Source organism: Thalassophryne amazonica, chromosome 3 (assembly GCF_902500255.1).
Source record: "Thalassophryne amazonica chromosome 3, fThaAma1.1, whole genome shotgun sequence".
NCBI classification, from domain to species: Eukaryota; Metazoa; Chordata; class Actinopteri; order Batrachoidiformes; family Batrachoididae; genus Thalassophryne; species Thalassophryne amazonica.
Window position 1 is genome coordinate 131793111 of NC_047105.1, and position 12035 is coordinate 131805145.

The window sequence follows — 12035 nt, forward strand, 5'->3', positions numbered from 1 at the left end:
GATTTACCATAGAGTGCCATATTGTTTGGGAGACAGGGAGAGAGTTTTTGGACCCTGTCTTACACCTGGTGAAAAACAGCACACTACGCTAGCATCATAGTTTCCAACTGATGCACACGGTTTAAATAGCAGATGGGCCTGTGCTCACCCATGCACCATACTTTGTGCTCAGGTTATGTAATGAACAAAAGTTTAATGCTGCGTCTGCACATAACAATGACAAGTCACGAATGCCATGAAATATACAATGTTGGCTGCTGATCATGAATGTGATGATTCGGGTCAGAGACGTCAGGGGTCCTCAGGAACTGTTGCAACAGTTACCTACCACGCGTTACCATTAATGGCACGTGTTGCTAGCGAATTATCACGAACCATGACGCACGGTCAATAATAATGTTCTGTGCTGTTGCGCGCGATTGCGCATAACAGCACATTGTTACATTTTGTCAGGAATTTGTCAGGAATGCTGTGAATCAGGTGAATTGTCTCCACACACCCCCATATTCATGCGACCATCAGCTGCTGAACCGTTCACATCGCTCCAGATTGCTCCTCGACACCCAGATGAATCCACAGCAGAAGAAGAATTTTGCGATTGCATGTTTAGTTGGGCTCTGTGCCATGGAGTTGCACAGAAAGGAGGAGGAGGAGACGGAGAGAGCCAGATGTCTGGCTGCATGTGGCTCTCCTCTGACTCAGACTCGTTCTCCCAAACATTAGCCACAACAGCAGGTGGAACACCTGCAGGAGCGCGCTAAAGAGCATCGGAATGAGACTTAGCTGACTTGGCGTCACTGTTCCTCGTTGGCAAACTGCAGCAATCAAACCTGAATGCGGTGCAGCAGGATTTAATTGTGCGCACATGAGAGAAGTCATTGAAATGTGACGCTACGTTATAATTCGTGTCAAAACAGTTTCCGTGTCAATTCGTAACAACGCGTGACAGTTTGGGCTCCAAGAACCATCACAGGAACCACTACGAACGCTGTCGCGCTCATTAAGGATCACCACTAATCAAGATGGATCAATACGCTGAGTTGCAGGTGTCCAGGATATTTCCCTCGATTACAGTGAAAGTGTGCACATTGTTGAATGTGTTCGCTAGGGGAAGAAAAGGTAAAAGAATCAAGAGATACAAATGTTCTAATGTGGTTGATTGTTTTTTGCCCGCTGCTCAGAGGACAGAATAACTGGCTGCATTTGGACCGTAAAGTCCTGGACCATAACTTTTCCAAGACATCCGGTCCTTTGGAGCTCAGGTTCCTTGTGAGGTGAGTGTTCTGTGCACATAGTGGAATGTGGAAATGTTCTTATCAGGAACATCTTGATGTTTTCAACACGCTACACTGAGCTTTAATCTCAGGCTGGCTCTGACCAGCAGGTGGCGCTGATGGATCACTGAGTGTGATCCAGTCTGTGGCTCATCATGAAAACTGACAAAATTGAACTTGTGTGACCCATAATGTCACTCTTTACAGGTTTTACATTGAGAGGATCACATTCTTAAAAGAAAACACAACGGTGGAGCTCTTCTTCCTAAATGCTAAAACTTTAGTGTTTAATGTAAGTGTTTTTGTTTTGTTTTGTTTTTGCATTCAAACTATTTTTAAATGCATTTGCTTTTAAAGAATACTGTATGTGCAGTTGAATTTCTTTAATATTTTTCACAGTTTGACTTGGCATTTAGTATTGACATCACATTTCCACATGTCATAAACTGAACCCTGATCCAGTTATTGATCTCATTATTAATTAACTGTATTGATGATGATTATTCAGACTTATAGACACTAACTGTCTTAATACACATAACTGTTTCAAACAAGTGACTCTGTAGGCTTGTGTCACAATGGATATGTGCAGGGTGGAATTTTATATCTATTTAATAACTCCTTATATGTTCTTAATTTTGCTGTGTACCAAACCTCATTAGCTTTTTTAAGGTTTATGTTCAGAGCCACTTTGACACGTATGTGCATCCATCCACTTGTTTATTACAGTTAAGGGTCACGAGAGCTGGAGCCTATCCCAGGAGTCATAGACCGAATTTTTTTTTTTTTGCACAAAATTCTACACACAATACCCCATAATGACAATGTGAAAAGATTTTTGGGGGAAATTTTTGCAAATTTATTCATGATAAAAAAAAACAACAACAACTAAGAAATCATGTGTACGTAAGTATTCACAGCCTTTGCAGTGAAGCTCAAACTTGAGCTCAGGTGCATCCTGATTCTGTTGATCATCCTTGAGATGTTTCTGCAGCTTAATTGGAGTCCACCTGGGGTAAATTCAGTTGATTGGACATGATTTTGAAAGACACACACCTGTCTACATATAAGGTCCTACAGTTGACAGTGCATGTCAGGGCACAAACCAAGCATGAAGTCAAAGGAATTGTCTGTAAACCTCTGAGACAGGATTGTCTCGAGGCACAAATCTGGGGAAGGGTACAGAAACAATTCTGCTGCTGTGAAGATCCTAGTGAGCACAGTGGCCTCCATCATCTATAAATGGAAGATGTTCAGATCCACAAGGACTCTTCCTAGAGCTGGCTGCCCATCTAAACTGAGTAGAAGGGCCTTAGTCAAGGAGGTGACCAAGAACCCGATCATCACTCTATGAGAGCTCCAGTATTCCTCTGTGGGGAGACAAGAACCTTACAGAAGGACAACTTTCTCTGCAGCAATCCACCAATCAGGCCTGTATGGTGGATTGGCCAGACAGACGCCACTCCTTAGTAAAAGGCACATGACAGCCCACCTGGAGTTTGCCAAAAGGCACCTGAAGAACTCTCAGACCATGAGAAACAAAATTCTCTGGTCTGATGAGACAAAAAACTGAACTCTTTGGCGTGAATTCCAGGCGTCATGTTTGGAGGAACCCAGGCACCATCCCTACAATGAAGCATAGCATCGTGCTTTGGGGATGTTTTTCAGCAGCAGGAACTGGAAGACTAGTCAGGATTGAGGGAAAGATGAATGCAGCAATGTACAGAGCCATCCTGGATGAAAACCTGCTCCAGAGCGCTCTTGACCTCAGACTGGGGCGATGGTTTATCTTTCAGCAGGACAAAGACCCTAAGCACACAGCCAAGATATCAAAGGAGTGGCTTCAGGATAACTCTGTGAATGTCCTTGAGTGGCCCAGCCAGAGCCCAGACCTGAATCTGATTCAACATCTCTTGAGAGATCTGAAAAAGGCTGTGCACCGACGCTCCCTATCCAACCTGATGGAGCTTCAGAGGTGCTGCAAAGAGGAATGGACAAAACTGCCCAAAAACAGGTGCATCAAGATTGTGGCATCATATTCAAGAAGACTTGACTTGGCTGGGTGTAAATGCTTGGCCGAAAAGCTACTTGTGTAAAGATTGACTGTGCAAAGTCGATATAGTTCATTTAAAGTGACTGCAGAGTGCAATGAAGTTAATGAAATGTATGACCCTGCTTTGTGGCCAGAAGGGGCATTTGTGCGACGCTTTTACAAAATGCGTAAAACTAAGGCTAGTGCTGGTCCAGGAGTCGCTGTTACGCATGGTGTGGCTGTCACACATTAGATACGAGGGCTGTCCGTAAAGTATAGGTCCTTTTTATTTTTTTCAAAAACTGTATGGATTTCATTCATATGTTTTTATGTCAGACATGCTTGAACCCTCGTGCGCATGCGTGAGTTTTTCCACGCCTGTCGGTGACGTCATTCGCCTGTGAGCACTCCTTGTGGGAGGAGTCGTCCAGCCCCTCGTCGGAATTCCTTTGTCTGAGAAGTTGCTGAGAGACTGGCGCTTTGTTTGATCAAAATTTTTTCTAAACCTGTGAGACACATCAAAGTGGACATGGTTTGAAAAATTAAGCTGGTTTTCAGTGAAAATTTTAACAGCTGATGAGAGATTTTGAGGTGATTCTGTCGCTTTAAGGACTTTTCACGGTGCGAGACGTCGTGCAGCGCTCTCAGGCAGCGTCATCAGCCTGTTTCAAGCTTAAAACCTCCACATTTCAGGCTCTGTTGATCCAGGACGTCGTGAGAGAACAGAGAAGTTTCAGAAGAAGTCGGTTTCAGCATTTTATCCGGATATTCCACTGTTAAAGGAGATTTTTTTAATGAAAGACGTGCGGACGGGTCCGCGCGTCAGGACGCAGCCGACGCGGCGCGGCGGCACAGGAAAAACACCTCCGTGTTGATAACCATTTGTTAAAATCCAGTTGGCTTTTGATGGCTTTCAGTGGAGTGAGTATATGAGAAATTGTTTATCAGCTGGAGATGTTCCAACTTGTCCTCAAGGCTTCCAACAGAGGTGTTTTTCCTGTGGCGGAGCGTCGCGGCGGCTGCGAGCCGACGCTGCAATCCGCCCGCACGTCTTTCATTAAAAAAATCTCCTTTAACAGTGGACTATCCGGATAAAATGCTGAAACCGACTTCTTCTGAAACTTCTCTGTTCTCTCACGACGTCCTGGATCAACAGAGCCTGAAATGTGGAGGTTTTAAGCTTGAAACAGGCTGATGACGCCGCCTGAGAGCGCTGCGCGACGTCTCGCACCGTGAAAAGTCCTTAAAGCGACAGAATCACCTCAAAATCTCTCATCAGCTGTTAAAATTTTCACTGAAGACCAGCTTAATTTTTCGAACCATGTCCACTTCGATGTGTCTCACAGGTTTCGAAAAAATTTTGATCAAACAAAGTGCCAGTCTCTCAGCAACTTCTCAGACAAAGGAATTCCGACGAGGGGCTGGACGACTCCTCCCACAAGGAGTGCTCACAGGCGAATGACGTCACCGACAGGCGTGGAAAAAACTCACACATGCGCACGAGGGTTCAAGCATGTCTGACGTAAAAACATATGAATGAAATCCATATAGTTTTTGAAAAAAATAAAAAGGACCTATACTTTACGGACAGACCTCGTATACTGTTTATGATGAGGGTCGTGTCATATAACACTCGAGGACTGCATCTAGGACAAACTGCAGCGGATAAAGCGCAACGTCTCGTTGTTGACCAACTGTTTGAGATCATGGATATTTTGTGTATACAAGAGACTTTTTTGCCCACACAAGAGCTAAACAGACTTAACTCTGTACATGTGGACTTTCATGGGGCAGGAGGGTCCACGACAGACTTGAGCCAGGGAATTGTGCACGGCAGAATACCTGGTGGTGTGGCTATACTGTGGCGCAAGAAATATGACCCTGTTACCACAGTGATTAGGCTGGGTGTTGATTGGTGTATTGGAATCAAAGTTGCCATTAATAATAGTGTGTTCATAGTCCTAAATGTTTATCTGCCATATGAATGTTATGAGAATGAAGCAGAATATTTCCAAAAGCTGGCTTATATAAATTCTTTTATTGAGGAAAGTGAATGTACTTGCATTTATATTTTGGGGGATTACAATGCAGATATATCCGATGTAAAGTCCCCATTTGGTCAGCATTTACTCCAGTTTTGTCAGAGTAATAAACTGAGCTTGTCAAGTAAGGCTCTTTTACCGGATGACAGCTACACATACTATGTGAGTGAGGCCTAGAACACCACATCCTGGCTGGATCACTGCATATGCACTTGAGATGCTCATGGAAGTATAATGAAGGCTGAGATCTGGTATGGGATGGCAACTGCAGACCACATACCCATGTCCTTCACATTAAATGTACAGAGTCTGCCTGAGCTCAGTATTAAAGAGGACCATACCCTCAGTGGGAAATTTGAGTGGGCAAAACTCACAGAGTATGATCTACAGAACTATTATCATTCTACAGAGAGTAACCTTCAAAAAGTTAAAATTCCAGTTGACATTTTAAACTGTGGTAATATTAATTGTGCAGACCTGAATCATAAAGAAGCTCTTTGTTGCATGTATGATGAAATTGTATGTGAGCTACATAATGCAAGTAAACCATATTGTAACAGAAGGGCCAAGCATCAGTTTGGTAGATCTGGATGGAACGAGCATGTGAGGAAGACCCATCAGGAAGCCAGAGAGGCCTTTCGTCTCTGGGTCTCTGCTAGTAGGCCAAGGAGGGGCCCTTTATGTGAAATGAAGAAGCAAGCTGGTAGAAAATTTAAATATGCTGTGCAATTCATAAAGAGGAATGAGGAAACCCTTAGTGCTAATTCTCTAGCCCAAAAGCTAATGCATAATGATGTGAGAGAGTTTTGGAAGGAAGTGCACAACATGAATGTGTGTAAAATCCCTCTACCTTCGACAATTGAAGGGTTGCTGGACTGGATAATATTGTTGTACTCTGGAAAGGACATTATAGTGAATTATTCAATTGTGTTAAGAGTACAGATTTTGATATTGATTTTGTACCTGGTGAAAATGTGTCTGTCACTGTTGAACAGGTTGCTGTTGCAATTAAGAAACTCATTTTGAGTAAATCATGTGGACTTGATAAGATCACTGCAGAACATCTGAAATATGCAAGCCACTGACTTCACGTTTTGCTCTCACTATGTTTTACCGCAATGCTAATGCATGGTACATTGCCCTGTTCTATGTTGTCTGTCCTCCTTGTGCCTGTAATTAAAGATAAAACAGGCAAAATTTCCAGCATTGACAATTATAGACCAATAGCATTAGCCAGTGTGCTCTCAAAGGTCCTTGAAATAGTACTTTTTGAGCGTTTCCAGAAATACAACCCCTGGCAATAATTATGGAATCACCGGCCTCGGAGGATGTTCATTCAGTTGTTTAATTTTGTAGAAAAAAAGCAGATCACAGACATGACACAAAACTAAAGTCATTTCAAATGGCAACTTTCTGGCTTTAAGAAACACTATAAGCAATCAGGAAAAAAAACTGTGGCACGGTTAGGGTTACGGTTACTTTTTTAGACCAAGCAGAGGGAAAAAATATGGACTCACTCAATTCTGAGGAATAAATTATGGAATCACCCTGTAATTTTCATTCCCAAAACTAACACCTGCATCATATCAGATCTGCTCGTTAGTCTGCATCTAAAAAGGAGTGATCACACCTTGGAGAGCTGTTGCACCAAGTGGACTGACAGGAATCATGGCTCCAACATGAGAGATGTCAATTGAAACAAAGGAGAGGATTATCAAACTCTTAAAAGAGGGTAAATCATCACGCAATGTTGCAAAAGATGTTGGTTGTTCACAGTCAGCTGTGTCTAAACTCTGGACCAAATACAAACAACATGGGGCGGTTGTTAAATGCAAACATACTGGTAGACCAAGGAAGACATCAAAGTGTCAAGACAGAAAAGTTAAAGCAATATGTCTCAAAAATCGAAAATGCACAACAAAACAAATGAGGAACGAATGGGAGGAAACTGGAGTCAACGTCTGTGACCGAACTGTAAGAAACCGCCTAAAGAAAATGGGATTTACATACAGAAAAGCTAAACGAAAGCCATCATTAACACCTAAACAGAAAAAAACAAGGTTACAATGGGCTAAGGAAAAGCAATCGTGGACTGTGGATGACTGGATGAAAGTCATATTCAGTGATGAATCTCGAATCTGCATTGGGCAAGGTGATGATGCTGAAACGTTTGTTTGGTGCCGTTCCAATGAGATTTATAAAGATGACTGCCTGAAGAGAACATGTATATTTCCACAGTCCACAATCATGGGACTGATCTGTGTATTTTTTCTTTAAAAGAGGCTTTAAGTAAGTACAGGAGGCAGAGCTCCACCATGTTTCTGTGCTTTCTAGATGCCTCTAAAGCCTTTGATCGTGTCAACCATGGCAAACTATATGAAATACTAAAACAAAAGGGGGTTCCTCTCTATTTGATCAGGGCTTTTGCATTTCTGGTATAGGCATCAGACTATGAGAGTCAGATGGGGAACTGGGAATTCAGATCCTTTTCCTGTGTCAAATGGAGTGAGACAAGGTGGGATTCTGTCCCCAATTCTCTTTAATTTGTATATGGACAATCTTTCTGAAAGACTAAGCCAATGTAAGACAGGCTGCATGGTGGACGAGAGGCTTCTGAACCACCTACTCTATGCAGATGACCTGGTAATTATGTCACCTTACTCTGCAGGTCTGCAGCAATTATTAGGGGTCTGCTCTGTTTATGGAGCACAATATGACATCAAGTTTAACTCCAAAAAGAGTGTGGTGATGGTGATGAGGACGAAAGAGCACGTGAAGACTGTGTTCCCTGCGTTTCATCTTGCAGGAGGGGAGCTTGAGATTGTTGAGAGGGTCAAATACATCGGTCACATCATCAGGAGTGACCTCAGAGATGATGACATACAAAGGCAGTATTGCAAAACTGTACGCACAGGCTAACACTTTAGCACGAAAATTTCATCGGTGCACGACACCTGTTAAGATTGCCCTCTTTAAGGCATACTGCCACACCGCTCTACACTGCCCCACTTGTAGTGCAAGTACGAGGTCTATTAGATAATAAACCGACCCTTTTATTTATTTTTTTAACTATATGGATTTGAATGACGTGCGATTACACCAATCATGCTTGAACCCTCGTGCGCATGCGTGAGTTTTTTCACGCGTGTCGGTGACGTCATTTCCCTGTGGGCAGGCCTTGAGTGAGATGTGGTCCAGCCCTCTCGGCTGAATTCCTTTGTTTCACACGCTGCTCGAGACGGCGCGTGTTGCTTTATCAACATTTTTCTGGACCTGTGAGGAATATCCGAGTGGACACTATTCGAGAAATTAAGCTGGTTTTCTGTGAAAAGTTTAACCGGCTGATGAGAGATTATGGGGTGTTTCTGTCGGTGTAAGGACTTCCCACGCAGCGGGACGTCGTGCAGCGCTTCCAGGCGCCGTCGTCTGCCTGTTTCGACCTGAAAACATCCTAATTTAAGGCTTAATTCACACAGGACGTCGTGAGAGAACAGAGAAGATTCAGAAGAGGCCGGCATGAGGACTTTATGCGGACATTCCACTGTTTAAGGACATTTTGTAATGAAAGACGTGCGCGCAAATTCGCCGAGTTGTTTTCTGTGACGTACTCCGCAAATCTGTGTGCGCCGCGACAGGAAAAAACACCTCCGTGTTGAAACCATTTGTAAAATTCAGGCGGCTTTGATGGCTTTCAACAAGTAGTAACTGAGAAATGTGTAACAGCTTGGGCATGTTCCAACTTGCCCGTTAAGTTTCCACGGAGGTGTTTTCCTGTGGCGACCCCCGCGTCGGTCCGGCCCGACATGCGACTCTGCCCACCGTTTCTTTCATTACAAAATGTCTGTTAACAATGGAATGTCGAATAAACTCCTCAGCCGACTTCTTCTGTAAGTTCTCTGTTCTCTGACGACTTACTGGGTCAACAGAGCCTGAAATGTTGTAAGTTTTCAACTTGAAACCGCGGACGCTGCCACCTCGAAGCGCAGATCGCCGTCAGGCCCGGGGCTGTCCTTACGGCGACACTACCAGACCAAAATCTCTCATCAGCCGTTAAAATTTTTACCGAAAACTAGCTGAATTTATCGAATGGTGTCCCTCAGTTGTGCCTTACAGGTTTTGAAAAAAATTTGATCAAACAAAGCAGCAGTCTGAGCCATTCCTAACAATGAAAAAATCGACAAGAGGGTGGGTGACTCCTCACTCAAAGACTGCCCACAGGCGAATGACGTAACCGACAGGCGTGAAAAAACTCTCGCATGCCCACGAGGGTTCAAGCATTCTGATGTAATCGCACGTGATTCAAATCCATATGGTTTTTGAAAAAAATAATAAGGTCGGATACTTTTCTAATAGACCTCGTATAGTAAGAGTAAATTTAAAAGACTGGCAGGTTGCTTATAATGATGCTCTTCGCATCCTACGGAAGGAGCCTTCGATGGACAAGTGCCAGCTTGTTGTTTTGTGCAAAATAATGTTACCCTGAATGCTGCAATTAGAAACTTTGGATATTCATTCATAAAGCGCCTTGTAGGTCTCAAAGAATGAAAATGATAAAGGTTTTGACAGTGCCTGGATATAGCAGTGTCCGGTTTACCTCTGAGCTCGGAGGCACTGGAGGAACTGCTTGTATGGACTATAGACTCATATCATTGTGTTGTCTGTATTGTCCTGTGTGTTGTATGTATTTTATGTATTTTTATATGGACCCCTTGGTGTCTGAAATAAAGGTTGATTGATTGTACATCTGATTTCTTAGTTTTTTTTTAAATAAATTTGCATAAAAACTTTTTTCATGTTGTCCATTATGGTGGTGTTGTGAACAGAATTTTGAGGAAAAAATAAATAAATGTATTCCATTTTAGAATAAAGTTGTAATATAACAAAATGTGTGAAAAAGTGATGTGCTGTGAATAGTTTCTGGATATGCACTGTACAGAGAGACAGAAACTCATTCACACCTGCGCTCAATTTAAATCACAGTTCACACTAACCCTAACCCTAACCCTGCATGTCTTTGTAAGTGTAACGAAAGCCAGACCGGTCAGAGGGACCCACGCACGCAGTGAGATAACAAGTGAGCCTGGGACTTTCTCACTTGAGGCAACAGTGCTCTAATCCACTGGACTACCCTGTACAGTACCTTTTCAAAACAGATGAACACCAAACAAAGGACAGCTGTGGGAGAGGGTCTACTCCAGTGTATGAATGAACTAGGCATTATCCAGCTAGCAGTTTGGATTGAAAACTCACAAATACTGAATATGCATACAAAATTTTACAGTTTTGTTGTTTTTGTTTAGAAACCAGATTTGAAAACTTCTGCACAGGTTAGGATAGGCTCCAGCTCCACGTGGCCTTAATTGGAATAAGCGGGTATAGAAAATTAATGAGGGGGAAAATGAAAAAAGTAGGGTTGTCAGGTTAGTGAACAACTTTTTTGTTTTTGTTTGTTTTTCTTTAACCTTACAGAGGAGGGGTACGATGTAGAGAAGCTATTTCAAATATTTAAATCAAATCCATAAACTTTAACTTGTAATCTCAGATGTTCGTTTCCATTTATTCGTCGATAGAAGAGTTAAAAGCGCTGACAAACCGTTTTGTCTCCGCGGGTTTGAGTGGAGTGGAGATTCCGAGCTGCACTGGAACGCAGCACGCGATCAAAGGGGTGCAGTGCGGGGCGCCCCGCGTGGGAGCGCTGCCTGGTCACCATGGGAGACGGAGACTCTTGAACCTGCTGTTGGACTGTACCACTTACCGAAGGGGTCGACGTCACTTAAAAACCATATTTTAACGCACCCTCGTGTTTTTATTTGTAATTTTAATATTTTACTTAAGGTGCCGCGACACTTTGTTAATTAGCAGAATTAATTGGACGTCGTGGACATTTTGGGTCGGCGTGTTGCCTCTGCGGCAGTGGTTCAGTCGGTAACGGTGGGACCGAGGTACGGGACAAGAGAAGATTTTCACTCAAGCATTTCGGACGCTCTGCACTTTGGGTTTAACGTTAATTTTTTTATTATTGTGTACAACAGGAGACCATCGAAGCGGAGAGCGTAAACATTTTCAAGTTAGCCGCATTCGCATTGCAGGTAAGAAAGTGTTTATAGACTGAGAAAAATGTTGGTGCTCACGTCAAATGTGAATAAAGACGATCAGTGAAGGCGACATTTGAAAGTCTTCCCGAGTTTGCTTGGGAAGAAACGGAATCCTTTTGAAAATAGTTTTCAGGAGCTTCTTACTGTAAAAAAGGAACTGAAGGATGTGGCTCGGATAGGTTTAGTTTTTAATTTGTAGAGACGCTAAGTCACTGCTTTAAGGTGTCGCTCGCAACTGCCTGTCTATCATTGTGTTGTTTTCTGTTTTAAAGGAGGCCAAAGGAAACTACAGCAGGTAGACCTGATGGACTTTGTTTTATTATCAACGTCAAATAAAAGTACAATGATTAGGCAAGTGAGTATTCTGATCTTAATCATTTCTGTGCATAGGTTCTCAAGCCCAACCAAAACAAGATTTTTTTAAACGGATACCATTTCGATATTTGGTTATCCTAAATTCCGATATACTGATCATTTCATTTTTTTCCACAGAAACACATAGCATCAACAAAGGAACTGTGGCTTAGTGTTAGCACCGTTACATCACAGCAGGAAAGGTCCTGGAATTGATTTCTATCATCGTTTCTGTGTG

At 42.8% G+C, this 12035-nt stretch overlaps 1 protein-coding gene across 1 annotated transcript in view; it reads left to right on the forward strand.

The window, feature by feature from the left end:
• frmd4ba (FERM domain containing 4Ba) overlaps positions 1 to 12035 on the forward strand; it is a 152095-nt gene that overhangs the window by 15185 nt on the left and 124875 nt on the right. Inside the window, exons 4-7 of the mRNA XM_034167457.1 lie at positions 1182 to 1274; positions 1482 to 1566; positions 11381 to 11437; positions 11716 to 11738. Of these exons, the coding sequence (XP_034023348.1) occupies positions 1182 to 1274; positions 1482 to 1566; positions 11381 to 11437; positions 11716 to 11738 (258 nt within the window). The remainder of the gene's footprint in view (positions 1 to 1181; positions 1275 to 1481; positions 1567 to 11380; positions 11438 to 11715; positions 11739 to 12035) is intronic.